We start from the raw sequence: 23,384 nt of genomic DNA on the forward strand, positions 1-23,384 counted from the left end.
TGTATTGTTAATTGTTTTGGATTTTGTGTTGATCTAGGCTTATATGATCAGAACTATTTTCTAAGGAAGAGACCATTAAACCTTTTTTTACATTTAACCTGTCTTCTCTTGAGATTAAAGTCTTATTTACAGTTTTACTGTAAGATAAGAATTGCCAGAATGATGTTAGTTCTTAAAATTATATATTTTATTAAACCTGAAAAAATAAGTAAATAGCCTACATTATCTAGAAATTCGTTTTTTCTTCTTCAGGTTTCTGTTTTTCAAATAGAACATCAACTTTAGTTGTTTTTCTAAGTCAACAACAATGCTTAAATCACATCAGGAGACCACTTTTGAAGTTTGGAATAATTCTGAGAAAAATATATGTTTTTGGTGTATTTGCCCCTAATTCAAGTGTGCATCTACAGTAGCTACAAGCTGTTGTTTAGTGGTGTTTTTTTAGTGCACGTGTGATAAGGGGCTCAACTTTGGTTTTCGAACTGGGGGGACATATCCAGTCGGATAAACACTTCAAACAGCCTACCCGACTGCTAGGAGGTGTCCGCATAGTCCTGAAGCACACCGTTGCCTTGTTTTGTATTACATTCCAATGATAAAACTGGGCCGGACAAAAATGCAATTTCAGAATGTGGGCGGGACATGTCCTCCCCGTCCCCAGTGAAAGTTGCACCCCTGCATGTGATCATAGCTGCAGGAAGTAGTTTGGGGGTCGGGGTACACTGGGGTCGGGTGGAAAAAAAGGTTTTGCCCGCTCTGCAGAAGGCTATTGCTTTGCTAATATAGGACTATTAAAGGCCCAGTGCACTACTTCTGTGAATATCTTTTTTAATGTATATATACAGTACCAGTCAAAGTTTGGAAATACCTACTCATTCAAGGTTTTTTTTATTTATTTATTTTTATTATTTTTTACTCTTTTCTACATTGTAGAATAATAGTGAAGTCATCAAAACTATGAAATAACACATATGGAATCATGTAGTAAACAAAAAAGTGTTCAACAAATCTAAATATATTTTAGATTTCTCAAAGTAGCCACCCTTTGCCTTGATGACAGCTTTGCACACTCATGGCATTATCTCAACCAGCTTCACCTGGAATGATTTTCCAACAGTCTTGAAGGAGTTCCCACATATGCTGAGCACATGTTGGCTGCTTTTCCTTCACTCTGTGGTCCAACTCATTCCAAACCATCTCAATTGGGTTGAGGTCGGGTGATTGTGGAGGCCAGGTCATCTGATGCAGCACTCATCACTCTCCTCCTTGGTCAAATAGGTCTTATACAACCTGGAGGTGTGTTGGGTCATTGTCCTGTTGAAAAACAAATGATAGTCCCGCTAAGCACAAACCAGATGGGATGGCGTATCGCTGCAAGATCCCACTGTAGCCCTGCTGGTTAAGTGTGCCTTGAATTCTAAATAAATCACTGACAGTGTCACCAGCAAAGCACCCCCACACATCACACTTCCTCCTCCATGCTTCGCAGTGGGAACTACACATGCGGAGATCATCCGTTTACCTACTCTGCTTCTCACAAAGACACGGCGGTTGGAACCAAAAATGTCAAATTTGGACTCATCAGACCAAAGGACAATTTTCCATAGGTCTAATGTCCATTGCTTGTGATTCTCTACTTATTATTGGTGTCCTTTAGTAGTGTTTTTTGGGATCTTCCTTTCCTGTGGCAGTCCTCATGAGAGCCAGTTTCATCATAGCGCTTGATGGTTTATGCGACTGCACTTGAAGAAAGTTCTTGACATTTTTTAGATTGACTGACCTTTATGTTTTAAGGTAATGATGGACTGTCCTTTCTCTTTGCTCATTTGAGCTGTTCTTGCCATAATATGGGTGTGGTATTTTACCAAATAGGGTTATCTTCTGTATACCACCCCTACCTTGCCTCTTCACATTTTGCAGGAAATTCTAATCACTGATACATTCTGTTCTTGTTTCATGATGAACTTGGGCATATGAATACATTTTCAATATACTTAATGCCTAGATTCCATGAGTGCCCTATAATATTTGGACCCGAATGAGGCTCTCCACTACCTACAGTATTTTTCCTGCAATGATGATTCTTCATCGAATGTTTTCATAATTTATCTGCAGATAATCGCCAAAAAGCCCCTAAGCCTACCAGTAGCTTATGCAAATTAGGGAGCCAAATGAACAGAGTCACTTTTATTATAAACAAGAATATAATATGTTTCTAAACCCTATCTACATTCATGTGGATGCTACCATGATTACGGATCATTCTGAATAAACTGTGAGTAATGATGAGTGAGAAAGTTAGAGGCATAAGTATACCTCCCCTGTTATTGTAATGGTGAGAGGTTAGCATGTCTCGGGTATGATATTTGTGCGTCTTTAACTTCATCACTTATCATTATTCACGATTAATTCAGGATTATCTGTAATGAAGGTAGTATCCACATTAATGTAGAAGTCTTTAGAATCATTTTCTATTCTTATTTACAATAAAAGTGACTCCAGGGGCCTCCCGAGTGGCGCAGCGGTCTAAGGCACTGTATCGCAGTGCTTGAGACGTCACTACAGACCCGGGTTGGACCGGGAGACCCATGAGGCGTCGCACAATTGGCCCAGCCAGGATGTCCTTGTCCCATCGAGCTCTAGCTACTCCTTGTGGCGGGCCGGACGCATGCACGCTGACACGGTCGCCAGTTGTACAGTGCTTCCTCCGACACATTTGTGCGGCTGGCTTCCGAGTTAAGCGAGCAGTGTGGCTTAGCAGGGTCGTGTTTCGGAGGACGGATGGCTCTTGACTGTCACCTCTCCCAAGACTGTACGGGAGTTGCAGCGAATGGACAAGACTGTAACTACCAATTGGATATCATGAAATTGGAGAGAAAAAAAAGGGGGTAAAAAAATGTAATAAATAATTATGTGACTGCAAAATGACACTACATTATTTGCCATTCATTTCTATTGGGCACAAAATAATCTGAAACACAACCAAAACAAACAGCAAATGCATCCAACAAGTTTGTAGAGTCACCAGCTTTATGTAATCATTGCGTGCTAAGAATATGGGACCAAATACTTGACCTTTTGACTACTTTAATACAGATATAAGTGAATTTGTCCCACTTTTGGTTATGTACACAAAGTGCTTTAATTTCTAAACGGTTCACCCGGGATGGAATAAAATACCCTCAAATGGAAGCTGGCAGTCTGTACTTTAACCTCGTAGTCATTGTATCATTTGAAATCCAAAGTGCTAGAGTACAGAGCCAAAACAACAACAAATGTGTTACTGACCCAATAGTTTTCTTATGTCCAAAAGAAGCCCATAGAAACGCATTAGGCTTATTTTGGACAGATTTTGGCGAGTAAAACCTTTCGTCTCGCTTCGCCTCTTCCTCTCTGCTGCATTTCCCTGTCATCACTCGCTTTGTGACTGACCGGCGCCTATCCTATCACTAGATCGTTAGAAGATGCATACTATTGTTCATTCTAGTAGGAGAGGGCTCGATGAACTAGCAAATTTAAACTTTAAAATGAAAAGTTCCCTATAAAGTGGAAAATGAGCTGGCTGAAAATGAGTCTAACCAGCTGATTAGACGGAGACAGACAGAAAGGAGATTAAAGTTACAGAAACGGGTCGGGATGAGTTCACAACATCATTTAGGCTTGCTGACACTACATTGACTTTTTCAGCTTTGTTATTTTCTTGTAACCCTCGTCTTTCGCTCAGGGGGGCAATGGAGGGAGGTGTGTGTGTGTGTGCGTGCGTGCATGCGTTTGTTGGGGGATACCTCACTGACAGATTGATTGCACAGTGATTTGGGCTTTTCTCTCACTCAATCACTCGATGACAGGGGTGCATTGTCTCGTGCCTGTTATCATTTAGCGGTCTCTGGCTTTCATTAAGAAGGATTTTGATTGATTATGGAGAATTGTTTGTAAGCTAGATCTGGACGGAGAAAGCAATTTGCAAAGGAAAACATGGGTGCACACCTGATTGTTCTCAGCCCCCAAATAAAACAAGCGAGTAATACACGCAGGAAATGCAAATTCCCGTTATAGGATCTTTTTGTGATACACCACACTGGAGCAAACTTTCATTGTAATTGAAAAAGGCAATTTCCTATTCAAATGTGAATTCTCAATAGTGTTTGGCAGAGTTCTATTTATTTCCCCTGAAGGCAGCCAATGGAAAAACATGCCAGCAACACAATAGACCCAACTCTTTTTAAGGGATAGTTAATGTATATTGTTTTAGCTTTAATTGTTTTTAACCAGTAACAAGCTAACAAACGTAAAAGTCGTTTGAATGAAACAACACCCTAGGTCGGAAATGAGCTCTAACTTCAAAAAGTGAACAATCCATTTAATACACAACCAAAATCAGTACTTTCACTTGATACAGTTGTGCTGCCTGTTGCCCATGGGGCCCCTGTACTTTTTTAGATAATGTTATCTGCTATTATAACACTTTCTATGAAGTACATTTAGATAACTAATTTATAGTACATCCCATCTTTTTAGAACAGCCCATGGCTTCTTCTGTTGGCCTTCGTCAGTACATACAGGTAGCAGAGGATTATAAAACTTGTTGTGAGCATGCAATACAGTTTATGGCTCCTCATAACAGCTCATAGCCCCTCTGGGTGCAAACATCCCCGGCTCAGTCAGCTAACCGAGACGCCAGTGCCACTGAGCCACAGGGGTGTGTGTGTGTGTAAATAGGAACCACTACTGCGGATCCACCCGCCTCCAAGCCCCATAACTCTCCGTAAGCTAGCAGTACAACTGCTGACACTGTCTTAAATGTTTTGTTGTGTAGCTTTCACTGTAAGCTGATCTATATTGTTTTGTGAAGCAGTGGCTAAGGAGTATGGAGATAATAGAAATAGTAATATCTCAATGATGGATATTGGACCACGACTCCCTTATCAATGGAGATGTCGGTTTGAGGCTCGGGAGAGGCAGGCAACGGAAACCAATTGCTTTGTCCTACCAAATAGCACGTAATGGATTTGTGTGGAGGCTTGAGTGCAGGATACATGCAACAAGAACAAAAAAACTAAGCCCCACTTTGGTATCTGCTTTTTGTTTCCTTCTCCGAACCTGCTGCTTCTCAGTTCCAGGACCCAAGTCCTTTTAGCACAAATCTATTTTTGAATAGGCGCTCTAATGCACAATGTGTATTAACTTAACCCAGCATTAAAGCTATTGATTACCTCCTCCCAAGTAGCCATCCACAGCATAATATGCTCAAATTACCCGGGCGCTCGCGGAAGAAGCGTTTGAATTAATTTCATTGTGGAGAGAGAGGTGTGGCCGTGGACTTATAACCATGTGGACATAAGCGGGAAGACGATACCCTTTCCATTTTACAGTAACGATGAGGCCGTCTTTGTGGCAATAAGGTTGCTTGCAGCAATGGGGCTGATGGTAAAGAGGGGACGCACCCCTCTTAAGCCTCCCTTAGCTCTTCTACCACACCCTCTCTGTAAACCCTACCACACCCTCTCTGTAAACCCTATCGACCACCTCCCTGCCCCCCAGATTCCTCTTATAATTAGAGAGAGATGCCTCACTCCAGGGCATATGATGACGAGCAAGGAGGATAGCTTGTTAGTTTGCTTCTAATTGCATTTGCAGAATGTTTGTCAGAGTTAAGTGATTATAAAGGCTGGAACCTTTGACACACCATGCTTGTCTGTTGGTTTACTGTAATGGACTTTTCCTCGGTCTTCTGCAATACAAGTGGTGATGGATAAGTGTTGTACAAGCGGCTTTGATATTTGGGGAACATTGGCCTGCTAAGGGGCATTGTAGGGTATAAGGCACCTGTTGTACTAGTATTTCAGATCTGCTGACATTTTCAGTCACTGCTTAGTTTCTAAGCAAGGATGCTAGCCAGGTACTATCCTACCACATTTAACCTGCAGAGAGTTTGAAAAAGGTTCTGTTCTAACAAAAGTATAACCTCTATGTCCACTGCCATTTCTAGAAAATGAATATCACAGAACAATTATTACAGAATGTTTAGCTTGTAATCGTATTATTCTGCCTACCTCAATGTCAACCAGAGGTGAAACACCAACACATGTGAACATTTTATCCACTTGTGAGCAGTGTCATGGCTTGAATTATCATTGGGCAATTAATCAGCTAGGAGAACTGGAACTAGCCTATCGTTTCATTACAAATTGAACCGAAATCCTAACAGATCAGCAACTCAGCACTCTCGTGTGAATTTCCTCCTCAAAACTTGATCTAAGACTTTCTAATCTGATAATGCCCCCTCTCCCCCAGATGATCCTCTTCCCAGTACACTGTAAGTACATGCTTGTGTCGCTATTACAGAGGGACAGTCATTCTTATCCTTAGTCATCCTTATTTGTTATGCTGTACGCAACCTCACTTAGAATGTCAGACTGCAATGCTGTGACGCACTGTGACACTATTACCATGTCAATGATGCGTGTGCAGTCTGTGCACTGACACACACAGTACTTTACAAAGCCAAGTCCCGATTTAGCACACTCAAGTTTGAAACTGGAGCCCAAACCAAGCTTGATCCATCCAGCCAACTATTTGCCCAAAGAGGAAAGCTTCCACCGAGGGATGTAAAGTCAGCCACGCTAAGCCATGTAACATTTGTAAATGTAATATTTAATATTACGTTTGCAAACCAGGAAGACTGCAAACCAGATTGAAAGTCTTAAAGGGATATCTGAGTGAGACGGATGAAGTTTTGCGTCTGCCATGTAAATGTGAAGACTTGATTGATGGTTCATCTTGCCATAACATGATAGATTACAGCTGAGGAGTTTAGTTGACCCTTGGCTCTCCATGAGAGTAGGCCTGTGTTTAGCATGTCACAAGACATTACCAATAGTGGACTAATTTATGGTAAAAGTCATTGGCGCACTCAAAATTACAGTCAGATGTAGAATGCTTCTTTATGCTTCTGTGGCCGCCAGTACCAGGCCTTATCCACGGCCTCGGAGACTGTTAAACGTTTCAGACCGTGCAGTCCCGGCACCCCATGCTGTCTCCCCCAGGGCACTAGGTAGTGGAAAGTGCAGCATAAATGTGCTACTCTGGCTCACTAATTAGTAACAGCTTGGGTTTCTGGACTTCTGCATTGGCAAGAGGCCACGTACAGGCTGGGTAGATACCTGGCTTAAGGCATATCTCTGTATGCAGTGCTACTGTATTAGCCATTTTGTATTTTGAAGCTTCCTCATCAGCCAGTATTTAGATATTGATCATCTCTGGCCAAGTGGTACTGTAGGAAATGAACACCGGTTCAATTTACATTCGACATGATGGCTGTCTTTTTCCCCCACTTCTTCCTAAATTCTTATTTTTTTTAAGACTTAACCTGTACTGGTAACTAGCATGATGACTCGTGTTACATGCTTTACAGCTTGTGTGAGTATCTCTACTCTTGTATGAGTAGTTGTATGTCTCATCGTAAACAAATACGTGTATGTCTGCGTCACTGCCGCAAACACACAGACTGGTTTTACTGAGAGTATGTACACTGTCCTCTGCTTGTTTGTGCTGTAGGCACCACTTTCATTTCCTGGAAACGTATGGCCCTGTGAGCTTTTAAGTAGGGTTGAATGGCGGGAACCCGGTTACCGAGGTTTACCGAGATTTACTGTCCAAAACCACTCCCTTTTCCCAGGATAAATAACTGTGAGAAACCGGTAAATTATAATAAATGATTTATATGAGAGCAGCATGGCGTGAAATTGAACTGTTTAAATGATTTGCAATGTCTAAATATGGCTTCTCTACGGCCTCTGCATGACGAATCAACGCACAGGGTGGGGACAGATAGCCCATCTCAGTATGGAGTTCAGTTCACAATGCATGTAGACCTATCATCTCATGGTAACTTTTTTTGTGACAGATAGGCCTACATTTTCTGCAGCATATCCTATGCTACAGTAATATAAAGACCCAAATGTGTGTCTAATTTACCCATCTCCATCTGGCATTCGAGGGTCACCTTGTGTTTTAATTGTAAAGATTTTTTTAACTTCTTATTTCTGCTGCAGAGTTTTAAAACCGCTTATCAATCAAATATCATTGCTTTAAATCAGTGCACGCACAAGCACTCTCTCGCAGCGAGCACTCTCCCGCAGTCTTTGTCTCGCCATCAACTCCATTCAAATTGCATTCAAAATAGATAATCCTGTTCTAGATTGATATATATATCCCTATTTATAGATGTCCTAGCCTACCTCTTTCAGGTAATACTTTCAATGCAGTATTAGCCTTATATTTAGATAATTAATGATGGGTTACGCATAATGCGCTTCTAAATTATAGCCTCTGTCTCTTGCGCAATACGCAAGCGCATGTGCTCCACTGGCCTCTCCTTAAAAAATGCTCCTTAGCTCTTGGAGTCCCATGCAGGAAAAGCTAGAATAGAATAGCAGTTCTTATACCAATACACTATTCAAAGAGGGACGCTCTTTTTGCTGAATGTTAAATGTTTTACAGCAGCCAATAGAGCTCCAGGGTAGTTTGAAAGAAGAGCAAACACGCGATGGCGGTAGGCTCTAAGTTATTTATTTAGACCCATAACCATTCAATCTTCGTGAAGAGAAGTGAAAGCCTTCTGCATCTAATACTAGTCTTATACCCTCTCTTGGGTAGGGGGCAGTATTTTGAATTTTGGATGAATGAGGTGCCCAATGTAAACTGCCTGTTACACAGGCCCAGAAGCTAGGATATGCATATGTATGGTAGTATTGGAGAGAAAACACTCTAAAGTTTCCAAAATTGTTAAAATAATGTCTGTGAGTACAACAGAACAGATATGGCAGGTGAAAACCTGAGGAAAATCCATCCAGGAAGTGCCATTCTTTTGAATTGAGTGTTTTTCCATTGAAAGCCTATCCACCATATACACTGCTCAAAAAAATTAAGGGAACACTAAAATAACACATCCTAGATCTGAATGAATGAAATAATCTTGTTAAATACTTTTTTCTTTACATAGTTGAATGTGCTGACAACAAAATCACACAAAAATAATCAATGGAAATCCAATTTATCAACCCATGGAGGTCTGGATTTGGAGTCACACTCAAAATTAAAGTGGAAAACCACACTACAGGCTGATCCAACTTTGATATAATGTCCTTAAAACAAGTCAAAATGAGGCTCAGTAGTGTGTGTGGCCTCCACGTGCCTGTATGACCTCCCTACAACGCCTGGGCATGCTCCTGATGAGGTGGTGGATGGTCTCCTGAGGGATCTCCTCCCAGACCTGGACTAAAGCATCCGCCAACTCCTGGACAGTCTGTGGTGCAACGTGGCGTTGGTGGATGGAGCGAGACATGATGTCCCAGATGTGCTCAATTGGATTCAGGTCTGGGGAACGGGCGGGCCAGTCCATAGCATCAATGCCTTCCTCTTGCAGGAACTGCTGACACACTCCAGCCACATGAGGTCTGGCATTGTCTTGCATTAGGAGGAACCCAGGGCCAACCGCACCAGCATATGGTCTCACAAGGGGTCTGAGGATCTCATCTCGGTACCTAATGGCAGTCAGGCTACCTCTGGCGAGCACATGGAGGGCTGTGCGGCCCCCCAAAGAAATGCCACCCCACACCATGACTGACCCACCGCCAAACCGGTCATGCTGGAGGATGTTGCAGGCAGCAGAACGTACTCCACGGCGTCTCCAGACTGTCACGTCTGTCACGTGCTCAGTGTGAACCTGCTTTCATCTGTGAAGAGCACAGGGCACCAGTGGCGAATTTGCCAATCTTGGTGTTCTCTGGCAAATGCCAAACGTCCTGCACGGTGTTAGGCTGTAAGCACAACCCCCACCTGTGGACGTCGGGCCCTCATACCACCCTCATGGAGTCTGTTTCTGACCGTTTGAGCAGACACATGCACATTTGTGGCCTGCTGGAGGTCATTTTGCAGGGCTCTGACAGTGCTCCTCCTGCTCCTCCTTGCACAAAGGCGGAGGTAGCGGTCCTGGGTTGTTGCCCTCCTACGGCCTCCTCCACGTCTCCTGATGTACTGGCCTGTCTCCTGGTAGCGCCTCCATGCTCTGGACACTACGCTGACAGACACAGCAAACCTTCTTGCCACAGCTCGCATTGATGTGCCATCCTGAATGAGCTGCACTACCTGAGCCACTTGTGTGGGTTGTAGACTCCGTCTCATGCTACCACTAGAGTGAAAGCACCGCCAGCATTCAAAAGTGACCAAAACATCAGCCAGGAAGCATAAGAACTGAGAAGTGGTCTGTGGTCACCACCTGCCGAACCACTCCTTTATTGGGGGTGTCTTGCTAATTGCCTATAATTTCCACCTGTTGTCTATTCCATTTGCACAACAGCATGTGAAATTTATTGTCAATCAGTGTTGCTTCCTAAGTGGACAGTTTGACTTCACAGAAGTGTGATTGACTTGGAGTTACATTGTGTTGTTTAAGTGTTCCCTTTATTTTTTTGAGCAGTATATATGGATGGGACCTAGATTGCAGTTCCTATGGCTTCCACTAGATGTCAACAGTTTTTAGACATTGTTTCAGGCTTTTATTCTGAAAAATGAGTAAAAATTACATTTTCTGAGTGGTCGGTCGAATGAACCAGAGCTTTTTGTGTGCGCGACCGGGAGCGCGCCCTCCGTTCTTTTTCCTTTGTATTGAATACGCTATTGTCCAGTTTAAATATTATCGATTTATAAAGACAATAGACAATCTGAGGATGAATAAAAAACATCGTTTGACATTTTTCGGCGAACTTTACCAGTACTATTTGGATCTGTTCGTCTGCCTGTTGTGGCCGCCTTTGAGCCAGTGGATTACTGAACAAAACACGCCAACAAAACTGAGGTTTTTTGATATAAAGAGGGACTTTATCGAACAAAACAAACATTTATTGTGTATAACATGGAGTCTTGTGAGTGCAACCATATAAAGATCATCAAAGGTAAGTGATTAATTGTATCGATATTTCTGACTTTCGTGACTAATCTACTTGGCTGGAAAATGTTTGTATGCTTTTGTAAGCGGGGCTCTGTCCTAAGATAATCGCATGGTATGCTTTCGCCGTAAAGCCTTTTTGAAATCTGATTAACAAGAAGTTCATCTTTAAGCCGATGTATAACACTTGTATATTTTATGAATGTTTATTATGAGTATTTCTGTATTTTGAATTTCGCGCTCTGCAATTTCACCGGATGTTGTCAAGGTGGGATGCTACCGTCCCACCTGCCCATAAGAAATTATTATCCAAGTATGTCATAAGTATGATTTAAGATAAGGACAACTGTTGAAAGTAAGGAAGGAATGAAGCAACAATAGAGAGAGAAAGAGGTAGGCTAATAACATTAGTGAAAATATTATGAAAGGTATGTATGGGTCAAAGACGAGACGTGTAAATTTGGTGTCGGGAGGCCATTCATTTAACTTAAAAAGATAAATATGTATAAATATAATATTAAATCACTCAACTCTTACCCTTCTTTTGACACAGAAATATTTGTGTTGCAAACTATGAAATTAAGGGAGTCATTGAGCTCTAAAGTGTCAATGTCCTTCAGTGGTACTGTCCGGGTTAAAATTCTAATGACAAAAGTGTTTTTAAGATTTAGAAATTCATCCCAAAAATATAAATTAACACCCATGGCATAATTGTGTTAGGGTTTGCAACAATATATAGAATAATGGGCGACATACAGTATCAAAAAATTATTTGACTTGAAACTTGAATAACTTTTGTCCGGACTTTTGCGCTTCATCAATGTCATTCAGTATAACAAAGGTAAAAAGCCATTTTAAAGCATATCACATGATGGTAATCATGTGACAGTGTGTGACATCACAAAGAAGACCCATTGAAGACCCTCTATCAATGTGATGTGGTGAGTAAATCTCTCTGAAATATTTGATGATTTCACCTTTTCACTCTAATAACCATTGTAACAAAAACGGATGTCCTTCAGTACAACACAGAAAACATACTTTTCATGTTATTATTTTATAAAAAGCTATATTAAATATGAAAAGTAAGGATAATCTTTATGGGTCAAGGTCATCACGTTATACAGGTGGCCAAGGAACTGCCTGTTAAATAGGTTTATGTATGAAATCCGTCCTTCAGTATCACGCTTTTGTCCTTCAGCACAACAAAAGTTTCATGTTAAACCACAGTGTCACCCGTTATGCTGAATGACAGTAGCTTTGTTATCCCATGTTTTCACTAGTTTATAACATTTAATCGTGTAATTCATATTTACTTGTTGTATGAATACTGAGTATCATTTTAAACTATTTTATCGCATTTTAAGGTATTTCAAGGCACATTATCTTTATACTGTAGATGCCGTTGTCTAATAAGGAGAGGGCTGCAAGGCACAGACAAGATTAACGCAGATCCAGTTGCTATGAAGGAAAGACTAGCCAGAAGAAAATCAAGGTATTGTTTTCATGGTTTCATGCTACTGTTAGTTATACTAGTTTCTATAATATTACACACACAAACACAATTATGAATTATATTAGTTAATAGCTGCTTCACATTTGGGGCACTTTCTGAAAAATTGAGACTGTACAAGTTTGAATTGAAGTAGTTTGATGGTGATTTTATGTAGCTATTTTGTGTAGGTATCTTGAAATTGCATTTGTGTACCTGCATTGAATAGAAATGTAGCAGTTATAGTAACAATGCATAATTACAACATTAACTATCATGTAATAATAATGTAATAATGTAAGTTAATGTAACAAAGTGTTGCCGCAGGCTCAAACTATAGTAAAGTGATTTTTATTAGCAATGAAATAGTAACAAAACATGTTTGAGAAAGGGAGAGCACGGTGCCATTTCTCATGGGTTTCAAAGAGGTAACGTGAAATTTTTCTGAGAAGTCCCACGGAAAAGATGCACCCGATGGGGTTGGTGGTTCCGTAAAATGTTGTGCAGATGAGTTTGTCAAAAAGGGCGGTGACCTCCAGAGCCCAAAGGAGCTCTACACCATGCTGGAGAAAACGCAGTCAAGCGTAAAGTACTTCTGGATTGCTGAGGATGAGATTAACTGATTTAATGAAGCAGTTCCAAATGAGTTGCCAGCTGTCAAAGGGACCTTAAATATCCACCAGATCATCTCAAATGAACCTGGAAAGGTGTCCCGCTTCTGCTCCCGAGCAGGCATCTCCTGTGAGTGCAATGCTCCAATAGAGGTGGACTTCCAGAACCAAAATTTAGAAACAGAAGACAGCCTGTCCACGACGGTGAAACCACCAGAGGACTTAAAAGGAAAGTTCATAATAGTCAATTACGATTACCAGTCATTTGTCAGCCAAGTTCTGAAGGTTGTGGGAGAGGAGATGGAAATCAGTTGCATGCAACAAGCAGCTGAAAGAAAGAATTCATTTGCATGGCCCCAAGTTAAGGACTTCACATACTACTTCAAGTTGGATGTCCAAGCAGTAATCTCCGAACCAGAGCCGTTTACTACAAAACGAAGAAATTGAAAACTCTGCTACTCTGACTGGGAAAAGTTTACAAAGCTTTATTACTCCAAATTCCAAGTTACACACCAGTTAGGCTACAGAATACTGCATAGGCCTACACAAGAAAACAACATACACAAGCAATCTAAAAAGAAATCCATCTTTGAAAGATATTGAATGATGAGTTCAGTTTGAGAACGTTGATGAGTTCCATTTGATGTTCAGACAATGGATTTGGTTAATATTCTGATGTTCAAAATGTTTTGTTTTGATGTTGGTGGAATTATTTTTTATGCATTTTCTTTCAAATGGCTGAGAAACATATCCACTGTTTCGTGATGAAGCAAAACGACAGTTTTCTTTCACAATGTTTTTGAAATGTTTTTTAGTTAATGCTTTGTTTGAAATGTTCAATGCTGATTTAATCCTATGTGAATTAAATTGTACCTCATGTGTCAGTTTAACTATGTTGCATAGTAAAACCCATGTTCTTTATGTGTGTGGCGTATGGGTCATTTCTCTCTCTTGCTCTAGTATGGAAGCGATCTAAGTTCAGCTATCCTGCACATTTTAAACATCTTATCCTGTTTTTTATAACTTAAAAAATAGCTAAAAGAAAAATACTATTGCTGCTACTAATAATAGTCAATAGGATCATTATTGTTATTGCTGAAGGAGTCACATTTAATCAATCTTTGTGGGCCATAGTGATATGTGTCATTCAGGGTAACAAAATATTGTCATACACTATAACGCCAGCACTTTATTAAAATACAACAACTTTGTTTTATTGACTCAGAGAGAGACAAAAACAAATCTCAAAGGATGAAGTGAAAGATATTTTCATAGATTTTTGCATTTTTTTCAGTGTAAGGCCGGAAGTTTTGTAAAAAAAACTTCAACAAATGTTATGTTGTACCTGTGACACATCAAATATGTGGGATTCAAAATAAAATGTCATTTTTTTCTGGGTAGTTATATTTCTGCCAGTCTAAGCATAGATATATAACTTGTGATTATGAAAAATGGGCATAAATAAAATAAACAGTGTTAGACTGAATGACATTTTGCTAGTGTACATTCATATGAATTACAATAAAAATGATTTATTGGCTTTATTCTTGAATATAACAAATATAAGGGCATAGGTGACACTCCAATGAACATAAAAGTATTTTAGGGATTTGTAATTGCTGTTTTATTCTTTTGCTACTTTGAAAACCTTCTACATCTTTGACCCATTATAGACCCTATTATATTTCCAAATTAAAACCAATTTTGCTAGCCTATACTTGTAACTTTGTAGGCTGCATGTGCTGCACTAGAATCGCATGTTCTCTTCTGCTTCATCATGGTTGGAGCAATGTGCATAATTCCAGTCCATACAATACAGTAATACAGTTCACACTCAAAAATATTAGCCTACTGGAACTAGTTTCATTTATTTATCCAAGAGAGCATATACTGTAGCTAGGGCTACATCTATGGGCTTTTATATTTTTCTGCCATGCTTAATGTACAGTAACCTACTGTATATCATATGTATTGTATAACGAAACAATCATTTGGGCTTTTTTGGGCTTGGGTTCATGGAATGTCGTTAATGCTCATAAAATGTATTTAAAATATGGCTCATCAGGCTCAGGTAGCATCAGGTTAGAGTTTTCATGCTGATCAAAGCTCTAATCAAATCCTGACATTTATACTCTTTATAATGCTTTTGAATGACACTTCTGGGAAATACCGGGTTACCTGGGAGAAAAGTGATTTATTCTTGGGATGGAGCATTTGTAAAATACCGGGAAAATATTCAACCATTATTAGTGAGTCATGCCAGTCTAGCCAAATGAAATGATTGACCCGCTGGGTAATTTGGATACTCAAATTGTGGGCCGGATTGGAAAGCCTCAGTTTGATTGCTCTCTCGTCTGTTTATGCAAAAACCACTGGGGATATCATTGGGTTTACAAGCCCAAAAGCAATCACGGCTCCTCCAACACCCGGACTGTGAAAACCTGACCTCAATAACGGCATAGGGTCCACCCCTGTCTCGGCAATCGGCAATAAATCAATTCTCAAGTCATCGCCCATTGTTCATCTGCTGGAATGCCACAGCCGAATTAAACATTTATGCCGGTGTCTACCGATGCTGCTTGCTGCCACGTCACTGTTGCCTGCATCTTGAGAGCAATACAATGCTTGACAGTCTCACTGACCTGAATGATGGTTGTCAGTAGAGGCCGGGGGACTCTATTTCAGTCTCCATATTGTTGATTCCATTGGGGGAATGGACAGTGAATAGATAGTCGGCCCGCAATCCCATGTTGATTTCATGCATCCGCTCAATCGAAGAAGTGGATTCTTAAAACCAGTGTAAAAAATGCAGAAACTGTCCATGGAAGAAGTTGTGGTGTTTTAAAAAAGAAAGATGAAGGTCAAGTAGAACATTTAACAAACAATTTAGGAGGAAATACGAGTCAGGAATTGGCAGCTATAAAATAAACAGGCATAAATAATTCAGTGAAATAACGGGAATGGGCAGGGTTAATCTCTGGGTAAATCGCTCAGGCTAATGTCAAATGCGTTCACAAACCCAGTGAACTTGGCCTAATGACGCATTATCCCCGCTGGGCTGCTGTTGGGAAGCGATGGGACATTGGCCTTGATGTTGGAACCATAGAAATATAACTAGTAGAAGGCACAAAGCCCCTCTGCAATTTGACCTGGACATTCATGGGTACACTCAATATGGCTGCCAGTTCACCCATCAAATCAAATCAAATGTATTTATATAGCCCTTCTTACATCAGCTGATCTCTCAAAGTGCTGTACAGAAACCCAGCCTAAAACCCCAAACAGCAAGCAATGCAGGTGTAGAAGCACGGTGGCTAGGAAAAACTCCCGAGAAAGGCCAAAACCTAGGAAGAAACCTAGAGAGGAACCAGGCTATGAGGGGTGGCCAGTCCTCTTCTGGCTGTGCCGGGTGGAGATTATAACAGAACATGGCCAAGATGTTCAAATGTTCATAAATGACCAGCATGGTCAAATAATAATAATCACAGTTGTCGAGAGTGCAACAAGTCAGCACCTCAAGAGTAAATGTCAGTTGGCTTTTCATAGCTGATCATTGAGAGTATCTCTACTGCTCCTGCTGTCTCTAGAGAGTTGAAAACAGCAGGTCTGGGACAGGTAGCACGTCCGGTGAACAGGTCAGGGTTTCATAGCCGCAGGCAGAACAGTTGAAACTGGAGCAGCAGCATGGCCAGGTGGACTGGGGACAGCAAGGAGTCATCATGTCAGGTAGTCCTGAGGCATGGTCCTAGGGCTCATGTCCTCCGAGAGAGAGAAAGAGAGAATTAGAGAGAGCATACTTAAATTCACACAGGACACCGGATAAGACAGGAGAAATACTCCAGATATAACAGACTGACCCTAGCCCCCCGACACATAAACTACTGCAGCATAAATACTGGAGGCTGAGACAGGAGGGGTCTGGAGACACTGTGGCCCCATCCGACGATACCCCCGGACAGGGCCAAACAGGAAGGATATAACCCCACCCACTTTGCCAAAGCACAGCCCCCACACCACTAGAGGGATATCTTCAACCACCAACTTACGATCCTGAGACAAGGCCAAGTATAGCCCACAAAGATCTCCGCCACGGCACAACCCAAGGGGGGGCGCCAACCCAGGCAGGAAGACCACGTCAGTGACTCAACCCACTCAAGTGACGCACCCCTCCTAGGGACGGCATGGAAGAACACCAATAAGCCAGTGACTCAGCCCCTGTAATAGGGTTAGAGGCAGAGAATCCCAGTGGAGAGAGGGGAACCGGCCAGGCAGAGACAGCAAGGGCGGTTCGTTGCTCCAGAGCCTTTCCGTTCACCTTCACACTCCTGGGCCAGACTACACTCAATCATAGGACCCATTGAAGAGATGAGTCTTCAGTAAAGACTTAAAGGTTGAGACTGAGTCTGCATCTCTCACATGGGTAGGCAGACTATTCCATAAAAATGGAGTTCTCTTTCTCTTGGAGAAAGCCCTGCCTCCAGCTGTTTGCTTAGAAATTCTAGGGACAATTAGGAGGCCTGCGTCTTGTGACCGTAGCGTACGTGTAGGTATGTACGGCAGGACCAAATCAGAAAGATAGGTAGGAGCAAGTCCATGTAATGCTTTGTAGGTTAGCAGTAAAACCTTGAAATCAGCCCTTGCCTTAACAGGAAGCCAGTGTAGGGAGGCTAACACTGGAGTAATATGATAAAATTTTTGGGTTCTAGTCAGGATTCTAGCAGCCGTATTTAGCACTAACTGAAGTTTATTTTGTGCTTTATCCAGGTAGCCGGAAAGTAGAGCATTGCAGTAGTCCAACCTAGAAGTAACAAAAGCATGGATTAATTTTTCTGCATCATTTGTGGACAGAAAGTTTCTGATTTTTGCAATGTTACGTAGATGGAAAAAAGCTGCCCTTGAAACAGTCTTGATATGTTCTTCAAAAGAGAGATCAGGGTCCAGAGTAACACCGAGGTCCTTCACAGTTTTATTTGAGACGACTGTACAACCATCAAGATTAATTGTCAGATTTAACAGAAGATCTCTTTGTTTCTTAGGACCTAGAACAAGCATCTCTGTTTTGTCTGAGTTTAAAAGTAGAAAGTTTGCAGCCATCCACTTCCTTATGTCTAAAACACAGGCTTCTAGCGAGGGCAATTTTGGGGCTTCACCATGTTTCATTGAAATGTACAGCTGTGTGTCATCCGCATAGCAGTGAAATTTAACATTATGTTTTTGAATGACATCCCCAAGAGGTCAAATATATAGTGAAAACAATAGTGGTCCTAAAACGGAACCTTGAGGAACACTGAAATTTACAGTTGATTTGTCAGAGGACAAACCATTCACAGAGACAAACTGATATCTTTCCGACAGATAAGATCTAAACCAGGCCAGAACTTTTCCGTGTAGACCAATTTGGGTTTCCAATCTCTCCAAAAGAATGTGGTGATCGATGGTATCAAAAGTAGCACTAAGATCTAGGAGCACGAGGACAGATGCAGAGCCTCGGTCTGACATCATTAAAAGGTCATTTACCACCTTCACAAGTGCAGTCTCAGTGCTATGATCGGGTCTAAAACCAGACTGAAGCGTTTCGTATACATTGTTTGTCTTCAGGAAGGCAGTGAGTTGCTACGCATCAGCTTTTTCCAAAAATTTTGAGAGGAATGGAAGATTCGATATAGGCCGATTTAGTTTTTTAAATATTTTCTGGGTCAAGGTTTGGCTTTTTCAAGAGGCTTTATTACTGCCACTTTTAGTGAGTTTGGTACACATCCGCTGGATAGAGAGCCGTTTATTATGTTCAACATAGGAGGGCCAAGCACAGGAAGCAGCTCTTTCAGTAGTTTCGTTGGAGAGCAACTTAAATGGGAGTAACTTAAATGGGAATGTCTGTTCTAGTAATTATACTTCTATGTTTGGAACAGTCTGGCAGTGTTGAACAGACCCCTCATACAACCAGGACCTTACCATTGTCACTGTTATTAGCTTAGCTAGGCGCTAGCTCCATTACTGTGCTATGGCTAGTTCCACACTTAAGCACCTGTCGCTACTGTACTGTAAATTCAGGGAGTTCACGGTTGTAGTTTACAATACCATTAGGGATTACACAGTACACAGATGTGATTGCATGTTTTTGAGCTAATGTACAGTACTAGGGCAGTAGTGCATCACCTGAGAGGATTTTTCAATAAATTGTTTTATGTCTTCTGGAGTATGCTCAAAAATGCATTGAGCAAATGTCATCAGGACTAGCAGTTGACTGACGTTGACAGGTCATTTTCACAATCAGTCCTAGAATAATTGTTAAAGAAATGAGAGAAATTATACGATCACCCACAAAATATTAGATCCGACAATGGTAGTGTAATGACAGCTCCAGCTTTTCAGAAATTCGTCAGCTGTGTCAACGCCAAATGTCATCTCACTGTCCAGCTTTTTGATGTGTAGTTGACAAGATTTTGTGATTTCCATCTGAAGCACACAAGCTATAGCTAGACAGCCCATCATGGTGAGAAATACTTGACTCAACTGGCCCCCCTTTTCCCTTGAATATTTCACCAACTTCAAGTACTCCCAACACCTGGGTTGAAATAAATTAAAGCTGTCACCATCACTCCGATGCACCTTGTATCAACAATTAATTATTGAGCACGCAGCAGTGTGGATACCCTCCTCTCTAACCATTGGGCACCCACACGGGCAGCCACATCTTTGGTAATGTGGGGTCCGGTGAAACATCGATTTAGATTCCCGCCTCAGGCTCTCTTCTTTGTGATTGGTTTGTTTTCCGCCAGGACCTTAATATATTCTAAGACAAACATGTTTTATTCATGTGTTATTCAGTACCATCAGCATTGCTATACTGATGCATTAGCATAACCATTGGTATATTTTTGGTTATTTCTCATTATGCCTGCAGCATTCATAGCCTGCATAGATAAGCACATCTATAGCCCTTCATATTTGTATATTGTGCCATGCATCATCTTGCAAGAGTTATTGGCATTGCCACCACTTAAATCACTGAGATCCATACATCTGATGGCAAACTGAAACAAAGAGTTCAAATCCATGGAAACATTGAGCTCATTCATGTGATATTGACTGGGTTGATCACACAGCTAAGCTTTTGTTGTTTAAAGCAAGGAGTGTATTTTAAACACTCAAATATCTAGGTACAACAGTGCTTCAGAGTAGGTGACTAGAGCGATTACCATACTAATGGGAACCAAAATCCCAGAGGAGCCCCCATTTTGTTGGAAAAACTAAACCTGTTGCAGTTAGCTCAGCTTAGCACCCGTTACATGTTGAGAACAAAACACTAGTAATGGTAGGATCTCTGTTAGCATGACCCAACTAGCATGCCAAAATCATCTCACTTACTTCAGACTTTGTTTCATAAACAAAATTTAAAAAAGTAATTGCTACATGGTAATATGCCTATTATTCTGTATCAGATGCTCTATCAATAGGCATTTACAACTCATGCAAGAAAAATTACTATGGACAATGTACAGAAGTGGTATCAGTTTCCCTCCAATCTGATTAGCAGTAATGTGGTTTTAGATCTGTGAATAAAGGAACCAATGAGAAGTTCATCTAGAACCCTTGGCAAACTGAAGACAACATATAGCTGACAAAACAAGCGACAGTATGACAATTACGGACAATTAAATCGGTAATGGGTATAATAATAATAATTTGCATTGACTATTACTTGTTGTATGTGAGTGCCGATTATCATTACTAATGGTTAAAGAAGAGATGTCTAGATAAGTGCTCCAACTATATTCTTTCATAAGCATTCCAATAAAGCAGATGGCTTTGCTTTAGCAGCATGTATGATCGATGCATAGTTAGTTATCTAGTTTGATAGAACTGAACCCTGTAGTCTGGGTAAGGAGAAGGGAGTGGATGCAGAGTACAGCAGAGGGCCTTTGTGTGTTTAGGCTAGGTCTATATAGCCTGCTCACATCCTTTTGCTCCCACCGTAATTTGTCTCGGCCTCTAGCAGGGGAATTCAATCAGATGGAGAGAGAAGCGTATTGTCTTGTAACCCCTCACTGACCTACTCACACACACACACTCTGGCTGCATACACACTCAGAAGCAATGCCAAATCCACCTGCCACGCTGTAATGTAATGTACAACATGGAGTGATTCATCTCAGCTGTCGCTCTCCCCCTAAGCGTTGTCTTGGGAGCCTGTCATGATGACGACAGTAAGGGTCACGTTATAATTGAGCTCAGGCTCACCACTCAGGCTCGCCGCTCTGTCCAGCTGCCCATGCGGGATTTATCCCAAACTGTCAATATCTCACTGGCCAGGGCCTCGCTTCTAGGGGAGGGAGTATTTATTACTCATATATTCCGAGCCTGGGTCTCCAGGCCCCACCGGAGGTTCAGGTCATCAAGGCATATATCAGAAAAAAAACCCTGCAGTGGAGCCCTCCTCCCACGGCGAACCCAAGCCTCGAGTTATTTACAGTGCCGTAGCAGTGCCCCATGTACCGATGTCATCTTAAAGGTAGTTAACGTCTTCATGTCTGGTAAACCTTGGCACACAACGATTCAGTATGTTCTTGGTCAATGTGGTGAGAAAAGTAGGCATGCTTTATTACTCTAGCTACCATCACATGGCTGTCATAGCAGTAGCTAGTTATAGGCTAGCAGTCTGAATCGTTTGCTGGTTTTCTCAAGGCCAACCAGAGATGAAGTCAAGATGGGAACTCTGGAGATCCAGGCCAAGACCAAGACCAGACCCCATGAAACAAGCCATATCCACCTGAGCGTGGGTAAATTGTGTGTGTGTGTGGTAGGCAGTAATATTTGACATGTGTATATACAGTATATATGATATTATAAATACCTCACATGCGACTTGTATTAAGACTAAGCAATTAGCCTTTTAAAATGTTTATCTGACTCCATAAGATAAATAGCAATATACAAAAGACTTTAGTTGAGTTACAGTAATGAATGAATGAAGAAATGTCTGAGAAATTACGAAACATTTACAATCATTACCAGGTATTTTATGAGAGAGAGCGAAACCAGTTAGGAACAAATAAGAGAAAGAACAATGAATTTAAGATCCTTTTACAAGCATCTGAACTTTCCTCCCGTAGTTTGTACACTACGTTGTAACATTGGTGACTGCTCTCTGTACAACTTTTGATCACTGGAGGAACCGGTGACATAAAACCGCCTAATCTAACCCAGATACTGTATGTCACGCTCTAGGTTCGGTTAATAATTGATCAGTCCGATGGTATTCACCGGATTAAAAATGAACACAGATAATTTTGATCAAAACTCTGTCTGGCCCTGGCAGAGACACTTTGGACTGCAGCAGGGTTTACCCCCTAACCTTCCTGTAATAAAGCTCTAGTTTAGATTTCATCATCATGACAGTGAGTGGATCTGTATTTCTGTATTCAATTTGGTAACTTTTTGGACAGAAACAAATCATTTTCTTCTGAAACTCGTCAGTCTATTCTTGTTCTGAGAACAGCGCAAACTGGCTCTAACCAGAATAGAAAGAGGAGTGGGCGGCCCCAGTGCACAACTGAGCAAGAGGACAAGTACATTAGAGTGTCTAGTTTGAGAAACAGGTGCCTCACAAGTCCTCTTGCTCAGTTGTGCACTGGGGCACTCCTCTTTCTATTCTGGTTAGAGCCCGTTTGCGCTGTTCTCAGAACAATAATAGATTGACGAGTTTCAGAAGAAAGTGCTTTGTTTCTGGTTATTTTGAGCCTGCAATCAAACCCACAAATGCTGATGCTCCAGATACTCAACTAGTCTAAAGAAGGACCGTTTTATTGCTTCTTTAATATATTGTACAATCCAGGTGTGCAAAGCTCTTAGAGACTTACCCAGAAAGAATCACAGCTGTAAAAGCTGCCAAAGGTGATTCTAAAATGAATTGGCTCAATGCTGTGAATACTTATGTAAATGAGATGTTTCTGTATATAATTTTCAATACATTTGCTGAAATCTCTAAAAACATGTTTTCACTATGTCATAGGGTATTGTGTGAATATAAATATAATTAAAAAGTATATATTTAATTAATTTTGAATGCAGGCTGTAACAACAAAATTCAGAATAAGTCAAGGGGTATGAATACTTTCTGAAGGCACTGTACATCAGATGAGTAGGTTAAGATGTTTATGAAAATACATCAACATCTTCAATTGTGTATCCCTCTACAGAGACCTTGTCAGTGTTAAGCTAGCTTTGACGTCAATCCACTACCCCTCTGTTCCAATCAGTGATGCATTTATGGAACGATGATCATAATCATACAGCCCCTTGCATGTCTGGCGCTACGGGACCCCTTCTTTAT

At 41.1% G+C, this 23,384-nt stretch overlaps 1 protein-coding gene across 2 annotated transcripts in view; it reads left to right on the top strand.

Annotated features, from left to right (window-relative positions):
- The window catches only part of fars2 (phenylalanyl-tRNA synthetase 2, mitochondrial), a 150,725-nt gene that overhangs the window by 116,049 nt on the left and 11,292 nt on the right, over nt 1-23,384 (top strand). Inside the window, exon 8 of one of the 2 annotated variants that reach the window (XM_045702156.2) lies at nt 12,348-12,443. The exons of the other annotated variant lie outside the window; for it this stretch is intronic. Within the exon in view, the coding sequence (XP_045558112.1) occupies nt 12,348-12,443 (96 nt within the window). The remainder of the gene's footprint in view (nt 1-12,347; nt 12,444-23,384) is intronic. 2 annotated transcript variants of the gene reach the window in all.

Source organism: Salmo salar, chromosome 19, assembly GCF_965601325.2.
Source record: "Salmo salar chromosome 19, fSalSal1, whole genome shotgun sequence".
Classification (NCBI taxonomy): Eukaryota; Metazoa; Chordata; class Actinopteri; order Salmoniformes; family Salmonidae; genus Salmo; species Salmo salar.